General features: G+C 30.2%; 1 protein-coding gene across 2 annotated transcripts; it reads left to right on the plus strand.

Moving 5' to 3' along the window:
* Positions 1-36: 36 nt before the first annotated feature.
* Positions 37-20573, plus strand: LOC111699026 (organic cation transporter protein). 2 transcript variants are annotated; one of them, XM_023469560.1, is made up of 24 exons: positions 37-113; positions 555-593; positions 2835-2905; positions 3634-3684; positions 4123-4162; positions 4520-4553; positions 5273-5353; positions 5619-5663; positions 6575-6652; positions 6974-7059; positions 8359-8431; positions 8833-8908; positions 9554-9645; positions 10161-10200; positions 10366-10430; positions 11633-11818; positions 12341-12472; positions 13198-13269; positions 13762-13828; positions 16101-16207; positions 18773-18857; positions 19371-19425; positions 19715-19785; positions 20429-20573. In XM_023469560.1, exons 2-24 carry the CDS (start codon positions 563-565, stop codon positions 20480-20482), a joined length of 1692 nt encoding a protein of 563 aa, XP_023325328.1. In that variant the 5' UTR covers positions 37-113; positions 555-562; the 3' UTR covers positions 20483-20573. The 2 variants fall into 2 exon arrangements, with proteins under 2 accessions (XP_023325328.1, XP_023325327.1); XM_023469559.1 differs by lacking the exon at positions 37-113 and having other exon boundaries at positions 471-593.
* The last annotated feature ends 40 nt before the right edge of the window (positions 20574-20613 follow it).

Consider the following 20613-nt stretch of genomic DNA (forward strand, 5'->3'; position numbering starts at 1 on the left):
GAGAAAAAATCCGGGAAATTTCAGTGTTGACATGGCTGGAGTACAGTACAGTTTGAATATTGAAAATAATGTTCATCTCAACCTTTAATCGGCAATATTTATTTTAAGATATGGTTTGTACAATTTTATTCCTTTAACTTGTTTATAGTAGTTTGAAATTGTTTTCAAATGATTTGTTTTAGTGACGTAATTAAAAAGTCTAAGACATTGAAAGATAATGATATTTACCGATTAATTATCTATTTCAATGTATTTTCTCTTGAATTTTACAGGGCTTAAACAACTTTGCAGCAAAAATAAAAAGAAATTATTCTTAGGAATATCTAAAAAACACTTTTTACCCTTAAAAATCATTTTTAAGTGAGTTGTATTTTAACAATTGATACAGTCTTCAAAGTAAGCAAAGAGATAATGATGTCTTCATAATTTTATCAGTCTTTCAAAGGTCAGAGGCTTTAAATTTGATTTAAATGAAAACCATTTTTACTTTATGTATTTTTAAAGTATAATATATTTTTCAATCGTTTTTTTTATTTAAAAACTGTATCAATTAGGAAAAAGTATGAACTATGATCTCATTTTGGAAGAATTAGGTAATTATTGGTTTAATTTAGTCATATTTAACTAAAAGTGCAAAAAATAAATTGAGTATTTTTGTCACAAACTCTGACTATCTGTCAGCAACCCATTGTTGTAGGCCTTAAATATTTTAAGTTACTAAATCTGTTAGATTAAATAAAATAAGGTTGACATATCAAAGGTTTACACGACCAGATATAAAGGTTAGAAAATTTGAGTTTGAGGCAAAGACTCAATTTCTTTGACGGTCCTTTTCAACGAACCTTTACATACTCTGTTTGCAACCTTTTTAATACGTTCAAACGTTTTTTATCGGACAGATAATAGACCGTATCATTTTTTCTTCCTTTTTTATGGCTTAAAACATACAAAAAAAATAAATTAAATGTATGTTACGCGATCCCGCGATTTTCCTAAAGACCTTAAGATATATATAGACAACTACCGTGCATTATTTCGTCGGGCTTCACCGTAAGATCCTTTACTCTCGTTTCTCCTCATAATGAATCAAACCAGAATAGCTTCAATCTTTATTAATGCACAGACCTTCAATTTGAGAGAAATACTTTATTTAGACTACAGAAAAGCTTTGAGAAAATATGATTAATTATCATCCATTCAATACATAAATCAAAACATCATAATCTCAGGCATTAAAAACTGCGTCTATAACTTGAAAATACGTGAAAATGAGCATACAATAATATAAGACAATTCTAAATATATTAAAAGAGATGTTTACCACATTAGTTCTCTGATAAGCACGATAAATCATCAAAAACTGACACAATAAATTATTTTTAACTAATGCCGGAAAAAACTGAGAAAACACACATGGATTATTAACGCATGCGCGGTACAGTACAATTTGTCGGTGAAAAAAACAGGTTTCCAGGTTTATACTCTCCTTCTTGAAACCAGGAATGAATACTAGCAGAACAGGGATACTTTACAGACTTAAACACGAAGCGTGAGTTGCGTAACAATGTACAAAGAATAAAGTAAAATAATTAGATACTTTAATAATAATTAATTTCAAAAAGTGGTGTTAAACGTATTGTCTAGGAAAAACAAATCAAATGTGTTGTCTCGAAAAACCAAGATGTCTATGATCAAATATTTATTGTCGATCTCGGAAAACAAAGATGTCTAAGAAAATGTGTTGTCTTGGAAAAACATAGATGTCAATGAGGATGTGTTGTCTAGAAAAACAAAGATGTCAATGAGCATGTGTTGTCTAGAAAAACAAAGATGTCTAAGAAAATGTGTTGTCTTGGAAAAACATAGATGTCAATGAGGATGTGTTGTCTAGAAAAACAAAGATGTCTATGAGCATGTATTGTCTAGAAAACAAAGATGTCAATGAGCATGTATTGTCTAGAAAAACAAAGATGCCAATGAGCATGTATTTTCTAGAAAAACAAAGATGTCAATGAGCATATATTGTCTAGAAAAACAAAGATGTCAATGAAACTGTATTGTCTTAAAAAAACACTGATGTCTATGAACATGTATAGTCTAGGATTGACAAAGATGTATTGGAAAAATGTTGTTCCTGAAAAATAAATTGTCATAATAAACAAAAATCCCAAAAATGTCCAAGTTTATCATTTTATCCAAATGTAAATAATTGCGTCTTTCTTTTTAAAGTACACAATAACTAAACTGGGTCATCTAGCTTCTTGTACTTTTATAAGTAAACAAGACATGTAGGGAACTGTTAAACCTATTCAATAGGATAATCATACTATTAAATGAAAAGATTATGAAGGTTCTTTTAATTTATTCAACAAATCTGGGAATACGTTCATTTTAAGGTCCAATGTAGACACAGTAGACACTAGACACATTCAGAAAAAATTTTCTTCGTTATGAAAAAATTCCCTATGATAAATCAAACATTAATCTTTTTAACGGAATATCTAGAACTCCATCCATGGACAATAAATTTTCAAATTTTGCGGGAGAACATAAAGTTATTAGTCGACATAATAAAGTGAGAAGTTAGGACAATAAAATAAAATTCGAGAAAATTATTTTAATTTATAATTACCTAAAACTTGAATTTAAATGTTCTCCGCACATTTTATATAAAGAAAAAATTTGAGAATAATCAAAACTCAAATAAAAAAGTCGTCTTCATTTTATATAATCGCCTGGCACTGTATTTAACTCAAAATTATACTATTACCAACAATTTAAATTAGAAGTCATTTTTTAAGTATATAATAATATTCTAATTATTTAATGTTTAGGTGAGTTTGGAGCATGGCAGATAGGTATAGCTTTACTACTATGGCTCCCAGCTTCACTAGATGGGGTTCAGGTAAAAATAAATTTTTTTTTACTCTTTTCCTGGAGGTGAAAACTAGCGCTAACAATTTCACAACTTTTCTAACCAGATAATTGAGAACAATTTTTGTAATGAACAGGGTACACCTTACAGGACCATCTGAACAGTTTTGGGTGAAATCTAACAAATCTTTTTAGAAAATATAAATATACTAGCTGAAGTGCCCGGTGTTGTCCGCGAAAAAAATATCTAATAAAAAAAATTTAAAAAAATTTGGCCAGCTATAGCTAATACATATTTATATCTATGTATATATAAGCAAAGAGCTCTATTATATAGATAAATTGAGCTTTCGGTCGATTTGTAAATAATGCTAGAAACAGGCACTTTTTAAGATACATATGCCTAGAGCTTCAAAAAATCATAAGTAAATTGCATGGGAGAGGGGGGGGGAAACTAAAGGCAATTGGACATTGATACATTTTCAAGTCGAGGCTAATTTATATAAAAATGAAATTTTACATTTCACCGACAAGCCTTTTGAGTTTTTTTACCTCCCAAACAAAAATCCAGTATAGGTCCTAAAAGTTGGACTCTTAATATTCTAGCTTTATATCGTTTTAAACAAATCCCAACCCTGAACTCTCTCACTAGAAATATTTTATTTCCTTCTCAATATATTTTAGCAACAACATCGACATTGTCAGAAGAGTAAGGAGTAAGAATTAATATTCTAAACTAACTAATCTTAATATTTGTAGATTTTGATGGCGTCAATGACTGGGGTTACACCAAACCGGTTTAGGTGCAAGGTAAATAGTCAGGATTAACAGCTGTTTTTAGTCAGGATTAACCTGTTTTTAGTCAGGATTAACCTGTTTTTAGTCAGGATTAAACTATTTCTAGTCAGTATTAAGCTGTTTATAGTCAGGATTAAACTTTTTCTAGTCAGTACTAAGCTGTTTATAGTCAGGATTAAACTTTTTTAGTCAGTATTAAGCTGTTTATAGTCAGGATTAAACTTTTTTAGTCAGTATTAAGCTGTTTATAGTCAGGATTAAACTTTTTTAGTCAGTATTAAGCTGTTTATAGTCAGGATTAAACTTTTTTTAGTCAGAATTAAACTATTTTTATCATAGATTGGCCATGACACATTTGTATATTGACATCCTGCAATATATTAAAACATTTTAAAATTAAAACAAAGCTAATATATTTAAAGAAAGGAAATGTACCATGTTTGTGTGTAGGTGAGTGACCACTGTGTAGATGACGGTCAAAGCTTCCCAGGAAAACTTTATTTTTTTTAAAGTTGAAAATATTTTTGTTTTATTATTAAACTTAATTAATTAAGCTTAATTTCAAGTTACCCTCCGTACACAACGAGCTCACATCAGCCATTCCCATCTGTGTAGAGAGGGTCACTTGAAATTACGTTTGCAGTCCCTTTAAAGATTATTTTTAAATATTTAAGGCAGAACACTTTATTAACCATTGGAAGTGTAAGATTTAAAGAGTTTGAGGTCGTCTTTACAGTCTCCTTATTTGTAAGTAACCCTGTATTTTCAAGGTTTTGATAAGCAAAATTGCTTTGAAAAATGCCTGGACAAAAATGAAAGAATTTAAAAATAAATGTTTTTGATTCAGAGAACAACAGCAACTTCTATCCTTCAATAGAAAAGTAAACTTATAGAATTTTTCAAAAATTCAATTTAAAAATACTTTTAATGTTCGTTTACTATTGGTAAAGTTCTGAAAAATCTAGAATTGAAAATTATTTGATTGTTTTAATAGAGTAGAGAAATTCACATTAACTCAAATTTTCTAATCTCTATATATCTTTGCAACCTGATCTTGTAAGTTTCAACGACATTTTGCTGCAAATAGATAGGGAATAAAAAATCAGAGTTTGTGACAAAAACTTAATTCCTTTGTAAAATTTGCACTGTATTTCAACCAGCAAAAACTGGACTTCTTCGTAAGTTTTTTTGATTTAAAAAGACAGAATTTAACTTCCTAGTGGGATGAATTATTTCTCTATACGGAAAAGAATGTTTTTTTAGCTCGATTTTGAGATTATAAGATGTGTAAGTCTATTCTTACAGAAAAAAATCGTAATTTACGACAAAGCGCGGGTAAACGGTGGGACTAACTACGCTGAGTTCCTAAGCTAGTGTTTATAGATTACAAGATAAACTGCATGAATTACGGTGCTTAACTTTCTTGGTTAAGAAAGGAACTTGTTTTCCTTGATGCAGTGAACTATATAAACCGTAAGTAAAAATAACACTGAACTGAACACTAGAGAGAAATAATCGCCTTTAAAAATCAGAAATAGTAAGTTTTGATTTGAATGTGAAAATACAGTTTAACATTTTCTTTACCTTTGTGTTTTTATAGTGATGAATTTGACTACTGTAAATATTATGCTCCGGCTACTAATGTAGATGGCACATGCAACTTTGATGACACAGATAAAAGGTATTTTTAACAAAACAATTTAAAAAAGAGCCATTACGATAGTTTGCATTTGTAAAACTTTATAAAAAAATTCAATCTTCCCCCCCCCCTGCAATCTGCATGCATGATTAAATACAAGACTTACTAATTGTTCGCTAAATTTTGTTGATGTAGATATTCAAATCAAATATTTTATCAATATTTGTATAGATATTTAATGTTGCTTTTTAAAAAATGTTTTTCGATGGAATTTACATTTAAAGTTCTAATCTCTTTTTTGTTACAGTATTGCATATGCTTGTAATAGTACTGATGACTTTGTATATGACAGGTGAAAAATATTAAAAATAGATTATTTAATTCTTTTTTAATACTGTTCAGTTTTGATATTGATAGTTTAGACCTTTCTATATGTATTTACTGTTTAGTTTTGAAATGGATAGTTTAGACCTTTCTATATGTATTTACTGTTTAGTTTTGAAATGGATAGTTTAGAACTTTCTATATGTATTTACTGTTTAGTTTTGAAATGGATAGTTTAGACCTTTCTATAAGTATTTACTGTTTAGTTTTGATATGGATAGTTTAGACCTTTCTATATGTATTTACTGTTTAGTTTTGATACGGGTAGTTTAGACCTTTCTATATGTATTTACTGTTTAGTTTTGATATGGGTAGTTTAGACCTTTCTATAAGTATTTACTGTTTAGTTTTGAAATGGATAGTTTAGACATTTCTATTTATATTTACTGTTTAGTTTCATATGGATAGTTTAGACCTATCCATATATATTTACTGCAGTTAATTTTGAAATGGATATTTTATTTAAACCTTTTATTATATTGTGTTTAGTTTTGATATTAATAGAGTTTAGTCCTATATTATTTTACTGTTTTTTTTATATGGATAGTTTAGTCCTATATTATTTTACTGTTTTAGTTTTGCTATGGATAGTTTAGACATTTCTATATATATTTACTGTTTAGTTTTGATATGGATAGTTTAGATATTTCTATATATATATTTACGGTTTAGTTTTGATATGGATAGTTTAGATATTTCTATATATATTTACTGTTTAGTTTTGATATGGATAGTTTAGACCTATATTATTTTACTGTTTAGTTTTGATATGGATAGTTTAGTCCTATATTTTGATATGGATAGTTTAGATATTTCTATATATATTTACTGTTTAGTTTTGATATGGATAGTTTAGACCTATATTATTTTACTGTTTAGTTTTGAAATGGACAATTCTTTTATAACAGACTTCAATATTGTCTGTGATCGGAAGATATTTGAACCAGCTGTAAACAGGAAATTAATACTTCTTATAAATTCTTTGGTATCATGGCTCTGATAGAAAATAGTCACGAATTCTATTTTAATAATACCCTTATCTATACTTTAGACCGGAAACAAAATTGTACACTAAGGTATAGGCTTATACCAAAATATTGAGATTTTAAAATAAAAATTTGCTACTGGACTAATCAAAACTTTAACTAGGTCTTCCAAAATTTGTTGTAATTAACAATTTAGAAAAGTTAAGCATTGATCATTCTATGGATTAAGTTATCATTTATAAATGAATTAAAACTTTATTCAAGAAATTGAAGAAAGTATGGATTGATGTAGTTTCTTTATGATTGGATTGATGGCTGGAAGTTTTGGTTTTGGAGTTTTATCGGATAAATTTGGTCGCAGGCATATGCTTCTAGTAGGTCAGTAATCAGGCATATGCTCCAGTAGGTCAGTAATCAGGCATATGCTTCTAGTAGGTCAGTAATCAGGCATATGCTTCTAGTAGGTCATGATCAGGCATATGCTTCTAGTAGGTCATGATCAGGCATATGCTTCTAGTAGGTCAGTAATCAGGCATATGCTTCTAGTAGGTCAGTAATCAGGCATATGCTTCTAGTAGGTCAGTAACCAGGCATATGCTTCTAGTAGGTCAGTAATCAGGCATATGCTTCTAGTAGGTCAGTAATCAGACATATGCTCTAGTAGGTCAGTAATTTTAATCCTGGCAGATATGCTCTTGCAGGGATTTTCCAAATAATTCATAATAGTGTAAAATTAATTAATGACTTAAAAGTCGTCTTTGACTTAGAAATAGGCTGCGGCATTCAATATTGGTAACCTGATTTTAGCTAAAGAGTTTTATGAAACAACAATCACGGAATAGCCAATTTCTCATATTTCCTAAATATAGTCTGCCATTTTTGTGCTTTTATAATAACTGGAGAGATAAATATGATTTAGTCCAGAATGAGACATTTTCAGGTTTTATTTAATCATTTTAAATTCAAACAAGATTCTTAATAGCTCTGGTATTTTTAAAAAGCAAAATGGCCGACCACAATTTGAAATTGTCAGGATTAGGAATATTTTGTGATTATTTTTCATTAGATAATTTAGCTCAAATCAGATAACCAATGTAAATCAAAGACGCCTTTGAAGTCATCAATCAACTTATGTCGAAAAATTATTGATGGTGATCGCTACTAATCTTACTTCTATCTGAATTGGGTCTTTAAGGAGAAAATTGTTAAAAACGACTCATACCGAAGAACGTAGTGTCCATACAAATTCAGAAAGTTGCAACATTCGACTCGGATCGTAAAAAACGACGATTTTTTGTCGTTGGAGTCTCTTCCACATGGAACTTCAGAAGCATTGAGAGTAGAGAGGCCTAGCGGCCAAATAAACATCCTTTAAAGTATATCAAGTATGAATCGTATGAAACAAGTAAAAAATATTTTTAATATCAATTATATATAAATGCGTCGAAAAATCATTGATGATTAGAGGTTGTAATATTTGAAGGATTTGTTTGGAGTGAAATTGATTTATTTACGATAGACATCAATCATGTTTCGACGTAAGCCTTTACCCCCTTTCATTTTCCGCGAGCACTCCCTTTAATAAGACAAAAGTTTACAGAGTGCCGTTGTAAATCGGAGATCCCATTCATGTGATGAAAGGTCACGTGACAAGTACCATTATTTTCCTATATTTAGCAATCCTGTGCTGTGCTGGGGGTTCTCTGGCTGGAGCATTTATGCCAGAATATTACTCATACGTTTTTTTCAGGTAAACAGTTGGATTTATTTATTTTTTGAATAATTTATGTTAGCATACATTAGGAACTGGATATCCTCAAACTCTAATGAGTTATGGCCTGACGTCGTTGCAACCAGATGTCGTATAGACTTTGATATTTTAAACTGTAAATTCTGCTTGATCAATTAGTTTGAAACATCAATGTTTTACACCATAAGATTGCAAAGGTTTAAGTTTTGAGGGGGTAGTGTTTAGGGACATTTTTAACAAATCTGAGCTAGATCCCTAAACTACCTAGCGCCGGTTCAAATCTACAGTCATCGATCAAAGTCAGAGATTCTCGAGGATTTGAATCCGTGCCTCAAGATTTGAACCAGTACAATGCAGTGGTAGGTAGTTCAGCCACCTCTTCATTCAGAATATTTGTGAAGGATGATTGCTGGAGCTGGTGCTGAAGGATGTTTCTTAATTCCCTTTACTTTATCCATGGAAATAGTTGGTATCAAGGTAATACTTGTACAGAGAAAGAAAAAAGTTGAAACATTGTTTATTCGCTGGATCTACGATCTACATATTTTTTGGCATAAACATAATATTTTTCAGTTCTTCTTAACACTTTCTAGATCTGTAACCATTTAAAAAAAAACCAGTTAAACAACCAAAAATGTGGCAATTTTACAGAAACTGTTTGCTTTTTTAAAGCATCTTCTTGACTTTGTTTAAAAGCTTTTATTTCCGGTTTTCAAATTCATCCTAAGACCAGCATTTTCTTGATTTTTTTTTATAAGTGTTGATCGTTGACAAGCTTCTTTCGAATTACAAGTTTACAAGTAGCCAAAGAGAGGCTTTTTTAATTGACAGCTTCTCTTAACTTAAATGTCTAGATGTGTATCCATGCTGTTAAACAGTTTGATACAAATCAAAATTAAAATCAAAAGTCGTCTTTTTAGTATTAGTCTTTTTAAAATTTTATTTGATTTATTTCTGCAAAGGGTTGCTCTGGAATCTTCAGAAATCGAAAAAGATTCTAAAGAATTTAAAAACACCTTATTGCACTATTTTTATGCTTTCTTCCTTGATATTCTTCGAAATTTCTTTGAACAAATAATCCTGAAGAATGTCCAATCCAGAGACTGAATTTTGTTTGTTTAGGAGAAGGTTTCCTTCCTTCCCTGGGTATCCTACAGTACACTTCTAGCTAACTTTATATCTATTCCTCTTGCAGTTGGTGAATCAGTTATCAGGTAATTAAATATCAACTCTATCAGCTACAACACAACAACTAGAAACAATTACTACGTTTTTTGTAAATTTTTGGTGGCCTGATTTTCAAAAAAGAAAAATCTGCATTGCCATGCACTGTATTAGATATTAAAGGCTGTTTGCAGTTTATTTCGTTTAAAGAATCTTTTGCTCAAGTATATTTTACTTTGAAATTAATTTTACTGTAATAAAGACTCCTATATAATGTTTTCATTATTGTTTTTGGTATTAAACAGCTTAACAAATTATGAAAGAAGACATTCTGAACTTTATTACCAAATGCCATGTTTGGTGGGACACCCTGTATTTACAAAAAAGATATTTTTAAAACAGTACTTTGTGAAATGGTTTGTATTTAAAACAATTATTTGATAATCAATCTTTTGAAGAGTAAATCATTGATTGAAACTAGTTTTTTAATTTCAAAATATCATTTTAGAACATTTCCCTTATGCATTTCCTTGAGAAGTTTGTCTAAGACGACATTTAATTTTAGTGCCTTGGGATATGCTATTAAAGACTGGAGAACTCTTCAGGTTAGAATCAAAATATGTTTTTCAATCATCTTATTTAAAAATCATGGTGAAAACTTTTTTAAATTTTGATTAGATTAGTAAATAAGTTAAAACCAACCAGTTCTTCACGTTCTTTAACAACATTTTTTTAACGAACCTTGTCTGTTAATTAATTCTATTGTTTAGTGGGTTTCCTCACTTGTCTGCTTGGCCTGTGCTGCAATCTGGTTTTTTATTCCTGAATCCCCCAGGTAAAAAATAAAAATAAAAATGATTAGTTCAAAAAAAGAGAAACAAATTTTGGCTCTTTTATGAAATCTAATCTTTTTCTTAAAACTTCTCATTTTATTTGTTCATCAAGTCTGATATTCTAAAAGGAGAGTAATTTCTAAAAATTAAGATTTTTAACTTTCACATCAAAAATTTCATTAGTTTTATGGTTTTTTAATAAAATAATTATTTAGGTCAAAAAAGATAATTTTAAATTATCTACAAAAGAAATGGTTGCATAACTTGTATAAATAGTATCTTCTTATCTATACGATAGATGACTGTCGTTTTGTTTGATATCCACATGTTCAGATAGTTTTGTCCACCAGTCTAGATGGTTGATTTCCACCTGTTGACATGGTTCATCTCCACCTGTTTATATGTTTATATCAACCTGTTTATATGTTCAATATATCTACCTGTTTAGCTAGTTAATATCCACCTGTATAGAGGTTTGATATCAACCTGTTAAGATGGTTGATATCTGCCTGTTTAGATGGTTGATTTCCACCTGTTTGCATGGTTGATATCCACATGTTTATATGTTAATATCCATCTGTTTATATGTTCGATATCTACCTGTTTAGCTAGTTAATATCCACCTGTATTGATGGTTGATATCAATCTGTTTTGATGGTTGATATCCACCTGTTTAGATGGTTGATATACACCTGTATTGATGGTTGATATCAATCTGTTTTGATGGTTGATATCCACCTGTATTGATGGTTGATATCAATCTGTTTTGATGGTTGATATCCACCTGTTTAGATGGTTGATTTCCACCTGTTTAGATGGTTATATCCACCTGTTTAGATGGTTGATATCCACCTGTTTGCATGGTTGATATCCACCTGTTCAGATGGTTGATATCCACCTGTTTATATGGTAGATATCCACCTGTTTGCATGGTTGATATCCACCTGTTTAGATGGTTGATTTCCACCTGTTTTGATGGTTGATATCCACCTGTTTAGATGGTTGATTTCCACCTGTTTGCATGGTTGATATCCACCTGTTTAGATGGTTGATATCCACCTGTTTAGATGGTTGATATCCACCTGTTTGCATGGTTGATATCCACCTGTTTAGATGGTTGTTATCCACCTGTTCACATGTTTGGTATCTATCTATTTAGATGGTTGATATCCACCTGTTTAGATGTTGATATCCAACTTTTTAGATGGTTGATATCCACTGGTAAGCTGGATACTGCAAGAAGTGTGGTTGAGAAAGCTAGTAAAAGGAACAAGGTTGTTGTATCCAAATATCTTCTATCTGCTGGTAACCCTGAACCTGAAGCCCAGCTCCAAGATGGTAATGTGCAGGCTGACCAACCAGCCAAGGAGGATGGACAATATTCACTCAGGAATGTACAATTAGAAAAACTAAATTTTTCTACATGTTAAAAATTGAAAATTCTACATTGATTTGTTTAAATACCTCAAAAACTGTGAACATATATTGTTTATTTTAAACCCTATGATTTCAAACTATGCATTATCAAATTTTGAAATGTCATCTCAGGATTCAAATATAGTGTTGATTAGACTATCTCTTTTTATTTTGTGTGCCGTATATCATTAGAATTCAGGACTTCCAAATTTTTATTAACTCCCAAAGTCCAAATTGACTATAAAATCAATAAAAGAATTACCTCATTTAACATAAATCTATACAATAAACTCTTCTCTTATTTAAATTAATAAATGTTAGCTATAGCTGCTCAAACGGCTAGACCAAATTGGCTGGAAATTTGTTTTCTTCAAAAATCTAATTTTTATATTCTTCTCAATTCTTAATCTATTTTATCCAAAGTGTTCTCAAAAATCAACGAGCAAAGCCGGGCACATGAGCTAGCAACTTATAATATTGTACACCCTGTCTGTAGTGATCTATTCCATCCTTCAGTTCGGTTTATCTCCCTGACAATGTTTGTCTGCTGGCCAGTCATAACTCTACTCTACTACGGTATCTCACTCTCAGTGGATAAAATTAATCTGACTGAAGATGTTTTTCTCAGGAAACAGTTGATAGCAACTTAAGCTCTAATTGCGCCAGAAAGTTGCGGAGTTAATGTCGTCTGTAAAGAAAATCTGTTTGGGATTTGTAATTTATAATTTTTGCAATGGATAATCATAATAGGATAATTTTAAAGAAAAAGTTGAGCTGCCCGTTCTGCCTTTTTTGTTTAGGTAAACACTGAACGCTTGTTTCGTTAGCGAGACGTAAACGATTATTTTATGTGAAAATAGCTAAACAAATTTTAAGACAATATTCAATTAACATCAAACCACTTTAAAAAACCCCTTCAATATGCTTTAAATTCTATAATTAAACAAATAAGCGCCAGAGAAAAAATCAGAAGGACGTTTAAAATTTCAAAATACACACAGAATTATCCTTTTTTTTCAGTCATTATTTTTTTCTTTCAAAAACGACTCTAGACGTTAAATAACGATTTAAAAAAACGGCTTTTGCCGTTCGTTAATTTTCCGTTAATTTTCAAAAAACCCCATTCCGTTAAGGAAAATCAGTTACTACAGTCAGACAAGTCTTGAATAGGAAGACGACTTATAACTTAAGTTTTGACTTTTAATAGTCAAATGAACATGAGATGCGGGAACTGCGCTATTTCACTTACATAAGTTACTGCTTTTTAAACAATAACAAATCAGTTCAATATTGTTTTAAAGTCAATTAGTGATCTAGAATTGAAAAGCTTTTATCAACTGTTTAAACATTTAGTTATATTTTGGTTTCTCTCATTGAAATACCATCTTACGTATTCCTAGTTCTTACAATGGATATAATTGGCAGGTAGGAGGAACAGTATTTTTAACCCATTCACAATTGGAAGGGAGGGGGTGGATGTTCACTGTTCCCCCCCCCCCAGCTGTACGCTCACACTTTAAAAAATGTTATTTACTTCTTTAAATCATATGTGTCACATGTTATTAGTAGCAAAAAGTAACAATAAAGATTCTCAACATCCATTCAACATTTTTTTGAGAAACTTATTGAGCTATGAACCCTAACCATTACACAATACACGCAAGTTTATTGTTTACACTTTTTAAAGTAGGAAAAGTAAAGTATGAGCACAGTACACGCTTTGATCTGTTTCTTGGATAGTTTACGCCGTGGATGTTAAGTTCTAAAGAAGGGACTTGGCGCAATCTAAATAAAAAGTTTAAATGAGTTTATTGTTTATCCGAGAAATCATGTTTAGATCGAGTACAAAGTAACTACACTAACCCACTTCTGTTTTCTGGTTTTTTTTTACATAAATTACAATTTTTTTACTTTTAGGAAACCCTTGTTTGTATTTTCTATGCTGATACCTGGAGCCACATGTCTTATTGCAGCCTTCATTGATGTAAATATATACTTCTTTCTATAGTTATATACTTATATTTTATTATATTCCCGTGTACTCCAATACATACTTATATAGTTATATAGTTATATTTTATATATCCCCCGTGTACTCCAATATATACCTCTATAGTTCTATACTTATATTTTATATATTCCCGTGTACTCCAATATATACTTCTATATATACTTATATTTTATTATATTCCCGTGTACTCTAATATATACTGCTATAGTTCTATATTTATATTTTATTTCTAGATTTTTAAGTCTTTTTTTCCCGTGTACTCCAATATATCCACAAACTTTTGTGGATTTTCATTCTAAAGTTGCTGGATTTTAGACTCAATTTTAAATTAAGGCTCAGGCCATCCATACGCGACACATTTCCTGGGGTCATCTGAGATATTACAAAAACATTTAGCTTAATGGGTTCAGCCGTTTTCTCGTGTATTGGATAAGAACAATCAGACATCTATAGTCCTAGACAAGAAAAGTACAGAGTGTCTCTAAAAAACGAGGATGAAGGAAGATTTAAGCTGGCGCTCTATTGAAACCGGTTTTGGGGGATTTGCGACGCGGATTAAATTCATTAAATTCGGACACTGATTTTTTTCATTTTTATTTATGTTTTCAAAATTTTGTTTACAATGCCAACGTTTCTTAATTTGTCTTTGAATTTGCTATGGAACCATACAAATTATGCGATGTTGATCCCAATATCGTACTCTGAGAATGCACAATGCGCGTATGCAGGTTACAGAAAATGTCATACTTTAAGGAGTACTATGGGTACATTTCTACAAAAATGTTCCTTAATGCTAGGAGAGCAGAACTCTGGTGGAGCTTTTCGTATTCAATGATATCTAGAACTAAAAAGTACTGGTATAATGGACATAGCCAAGATACGTTTTGTGCCCAATTTTGCTAGGAGAGCGGAACAGGGGCAGTGTATGCAAATACATAAACATATTATACAGCTCTTCTCTTTATGAAAAGATACAAGGTTTATACCCACAACGGACGATTGTAAAGACGACCCAAAACTCCAAAAATATGACGATTTGAAGCTTGATAATTGGTTTCTGCAATCAGTTGTGTATTTTATGGACTACTTAATATTAAGTCACAGAAATAAGCCAGTTTTGACATACAAAAAAAAACCTGATTGCAAGAAAACGGATTAAACAAATTCCGTACAATCGTCTTAGAAATCTGGAATCTAGACAAATTTCCAATATCTCCATCAATTTTGAAGGTAAAAATAAGTAATCCCGCAAAGAACAAAGACGATATAGAAGTCGTCATTTAATTCCCATGTTTAAAGGGACACCTTTTTTAATGTCAACATACATCTAGAACAGACTACAATCAATTCATCCACTTGTTATGAGTCAATGTGGAACTTGTACTTCAAATTTCTTAAAATTTAAATCCCCCCCAACATTAACCGCCTTAACAATGAGTTTATGCAGCTTTAATGTACCATGTAAATGTATGTATATATACTGTATATACTGTTTATAAATGGAAGCAATATAAACGGTTTAAAGGATTAAGGAAAGATATTTAGAAACCACATTTACATACATATTACACCATCTGTCTGTCTGTTTAGGCTTATCATGGATTTACATTTTCCTTTTTACAATTTAGCTTTAAACTTTATTCTGAAAGTCGCCATCTTTAATTGTTATAAAATTTTCGTGGATTTTTCTGTTAAAATTAGTGCATTTTCAAAAATATAAATATCTACATTCCTGGGGGTGAAGTAAGTTCTCATACAATATATAGACATATTTTTACAAATAAAAAATCAAACCATCTTCAACATCATCGACCTTTTTTCGTTTTTTTTTCAAGTCAAATAAAAAACCAGTCACGCCTAATATTGTGTAAAAGAAAGAAACGTCATTTTGTAAATAGTAAAATGCGTATAACCAATATATATTTAATATTTACCTACAGTGTATCAATACACTGAAGACGACTTTTTTATTTAAGTTTTAATTGTTAACAAGCTTTTTCCGAATTACAATTGTTTATAAGTAATCAAAGAGAAGCTTTTTTAATAGACAGCTTCTCTTGACTTCTATGTGTATGTGTATACACATGATATATCCATGCTGTTAAACAGCTTAATATAAATCAAAATTGAAATCGAAAGTCGTCTTTTTTGTTTTGGTGCCTACCACAATAGGAAAAAATCTATGCCAAATTTTGAGTTTGTATACTTTGCAAAACAAAATATTTTACGTATTATTTGTATTTAGGAGGGTTTACTGTTTACTGTTTTGGTTCTGATTGGAAAGTTCTGTGCTTCAGCAGCCTTTAATATTACTTATATGTACACTGCAGAACTATTCCCAACTAATATAAGGTTACACATTTACCTTTAATATTACTTATATGTACACTGCAGAACTATTCCCAACTAATATAAGGTTACACATTTACCTTTAATATTACTTATATGTACACTGCAGAACTATTCCCAACTAATATGAGGTTACACATTTACCTTCAAACTGTAGAATTAATGTCGTCATTTTTCTTTCTTTTAACTATTTCAAATTTTGAAAATGGTTTGAAATTTCGTACTGTCGCTGTACAGTACGGTTCATTTCAATGTATATAGGACCGATGTTAACCAGATACAGTGAAATGTACTAAACAATTACAGGCTATGTCGGGCACAACAGAAAAAACTGTCAAAGTGTAAATATAAACTATAAAGTACATATTATGTACATCTTTAAAAAAAATAATATTCTTAATATTCGCTTGATTCTTAATTATTGCTTTCCAATTTTGGATCAAATATTGCAATCTTTTATCAGCGTGAGATATTAATACATAAACAAATTATTTTGATCCAAATATTTAAAATATTCAATAAGGATTTGAAAAAATTCTCAAATAAAAAAGAAGGATTAAATGCAAAAAATTCAAAAGCTCTTTAGTTGTTTTGAATACACACAAACAGTATACATATATAATGAGAACCAAACAACTCTGGAATAGGAAGCCGACATTTAGACTCAAATTCTGAGTTTTAATAGTCCAACGAACATTCAAGGCACATCAATTGTTCAGTGCATATAAACAAACTCATTTAACTTAATGGTTTGATAATTTACTACAATAAAACCCTAAATGAGCCAAACATCGAAAGAATTTATCAAATGTATTCTTGAGAATTTTTCAATGAGTTTTATTCTATTTTTACGTAAACGTATTTGCGAAAATACATAAATAGCCATAAATATGCGGGAACAGTTTTAAAGAGCTCCATATAATCATTTAATTAAAAAACTAAATATCTGCAACATTCCATTATCAGAAAGTGAAGAATACGACATTTGATGTCTTATTTAGGGTTTAACCATTTACAACTCATTATTTCGATCATTTATAGAATATGCAATTTCAGCCTGGGGAAGAAACAAATGATCAGAAATGAAACAAATTCACATTTTACAGAAACGAGCAATACGATTAATTGATAACTCAAAAGCCACGTCTCATAGTGATCCTCTTTTCCTTAAGTATAAGATTATTTATACTTGTACTGTTAATATAATCATCAATTTTGTGATTGTAAACTCTATCTGTATACAGATACATTTATGTTAGCAATAAACATCATCTTATCTTATCTTATCTAACTGCAGTAAAGCTATTTTCTTGACAACAACATCAAATGCACTCAAGTATTTCTTCAATGTCGTCTTCATAATCTACAGGAAATAGAACTTGTTCAAATGAGGGTCCAAGTCGTCAGAGACACCATATTTAAAAATGTTCTTCCAAATCCGTAAACATATAATACAAAAGGGCAAAATTTTACTATTCAATATCAAATGTTTTCCTTATTAAGTCTTCTTCAATATTCTTTTTGAAATTTAGTATAGTGATACCTACCGAGAAAGCAGTAATCTGTAAGAGTTTCGTCTGCTATGTTCACATTTTGTTTGTTTATGTTTTGACTGTAAACGGTTGTACTTAGTAAAACAAGAAAATTGCAGTATACAAACAGAGTAAACTTGTTCATTATGCGGAGACATTATAAACACATCTTCACAGCCTTTTATCCTTTTCATAAAATAAACTCTAGCAGACATAATAATATAATGGCTTTCGAAATTAGGTATTACAATGCTAATTCATAACAGAGACGATATCGAATTCGTCACTGAATTCCCATGTTTTTGGGACACCCTGTATGTAAGACTACAACAATGAACTTTTAATGCAAGTCAAATCGAATTAAGCATAAATAATATCGTTACATATCTCGAACATTATTAACTGTAATTCTAGCTATGAAAGAATAGCTAAATTATATTGTAAAATGAAATGCCTTTTTCGTTTATAACTAGTGACAATATATGAAAATGTTGTAAACTAACTATGTTCACGAAAATAAAAAAAATATTTTGTCTTAAAAAATTAAGTTGTTATAGAAAAGAATAAAAGTTGGATGAACATTTTTTATTAGAAGATAATAAAATATTTCACACTTTAATATTTAAGGGGTAAGTGAAGACGACTTTTAAATCTCATTTCTCACTAGCTACAGAGGTCTGCGTTTATACCAATACAATAAAGACGACTTTCCTTCTTTAGTTTTGATTTCTAACAACCTTTTTTACATTACAAGATTTTAAACAAAGAGAAGCTGTTTATTGACAACTTCTGTTTGTTTCTATGTTTACCTATACCATATATGCTGCACTAGAAAGCTGGAAAAAATCAAAAATTTAAATCGAAAGTCGTCTTCTTTGTTTTGATATATAGGATGACCACTGTACAAGGGTTTAAACCACCATGACACATATAAAGTTGAACAGCTCTAAAGTTACAGATTTCACTCTCTGTCTGATTATAGGTTGAATTATTAGGTGTGTAACTTATAGTTTAAGATTAAATTAAAAACTTTTAGGAATAGTGCAGTTGGAATCTGTAGTACTATGGCAAGGTTTGGCGGTATTTCTGCTCCTTGGATAGCTGTCTACCTTCCTTCCCAGGTATATGTACTCCTTACTGAGCTCACGATTTAAAAAATTCACATCTAGTTGAGTTCATAAAACCGGTTTATTAATGCTTTTTTTATTTTCATGGTTGGAATTGGCGCATTCCGGGTTTTGATTAGAACAAGACTCAACATTGAGCCTTATTCTTCACTAGAACCATCCAAGTTCGGTTTTATTTTCATTGGGCCTAACTCCGTAAGTCTAGCATAAGATCTCCCAACTGCCGATCACGCTCCACAAGCTGTCGTTCGAGTTGGGTTGGGTCTAAGATTGGGTCTTATTGCTTGGTTTAAGGAATTACGATCCAAGCCGAAGATTTTAAATTGTGGGTCAGGTATATCTCTTCCTTTTTAGCTTTTTTCAAACTTTGAGAATACTGTTTCGTACAAAAAAACGTGAAAACTGCCAAGATTTGTTCAAAACCAGAAAAATGGAGAAGTACGTATTTCAATTTATCAGATAGTTTCTTAATGTCTTAATTTCTCTTAAATATCTTGCTTGTTTTAGGGTTCTCTTCCTGGCTGGGTTGCGTATACTGTTTTTGGTGGAAGTGCAGTGATAGGAGCATATTCAATTTTATTAATTTTTCAAAATAAAGGGAAATGTTTTGAAGAATGAGAACTTTATAGAAAAATTGTGAGATTGAGATTTAAAAAAATTAATATATGAGGATTGAGGATATGAAATAAGACTTACCAAGAACAATGGTCATTTTTATACGTTTTTGTTAAAAGAATTAAAGACAAAAAGTTTTATTATTTATATATTAATTTTAAATATCTGACAGATTAGCTCTAGAAATTTATATAAAAAGCAAACTAATTATGATATTTTGACATGCATTGAATCAGGCGGACTTCTGGCTTTATTCTTACCTGACACCATAGGCTTCCCTCTTCCAGATACCTTCGAGGACCTAGAGGTAAGGGTGTTCAAGGGACTGTACGCTTAATTACAAGGTTTAAATCTTTGTATGGAGATTCATTTAAAATTACGATTCCAGTTTCTTTAATCGTTTTTTAAATCAAACGAAAAAACGATCATTTTTCGTTTTAATTTTGATTTTATTTTTAGAAAAGAAGGGTTAAAACTAATTTAAACTGTTGATTTTGAATTTTTGAAAACAAAACGACTCTATGTTACAGAAACTTGTTAATTGCTGAATTATTCGTACAGAACTACAAATATCAATACTAACAATCAACACCCAGTTATATTAAATGTAATGTAACTTTCCTTTTCCTTCAGCTTTTTAGAATTGGGGGAACTATTCCCATGACCTCTATTTTTAGACGTTTTTAAATATTTTCTTCTTGAACACTTAATTTTGTATTTTTTTTGTTAAATTTCATAAATAAATGATTACTTACTTATTTACAAAGAAGACGACTTTAGAGAACCTGTCAATTAACAGCTTCTCTTTGTTAACTTGTAAACTTGTAATTTGAAAAAAAGCTTGAATAGAAAATCGTCTTTATTGTATTGATATAAACGCCGACCATTGTACTTGAATACAAAATGACTAAAACGAAGCAAACATTTTACATTATTTATCTTATTTTTAGGAAATCAAGAAGAAATCTAAGCCTATGTGGAAGCTAAACAGAGCAACTAAATAATTAGATTATTGAATTGTAATTATAATTATAATTTGTACAGTAAATGTAGTTAGTTCGTCCATTTCAAAAAATAAAAATTAAATAAACTAGATAATTTTCTAAAAATTGATATAAAATATGGAATAACAGAG

Source organism: Eurytemora carolleeae, unplaced genomic scaffold (assembly GCF_000591075.1).
Source record: "Eurytemora carolleeae unplaced genomic scaffold, Eaff_2.0 scaffold340, whole genome shotgun sequence".
NCBI classification, from domain to species: Eukaryota; Metazoa; Arthropoda; class Copepoda; order Calanoida; family Temoridae; genus Eurytemora; species Eurytemora carolleeae.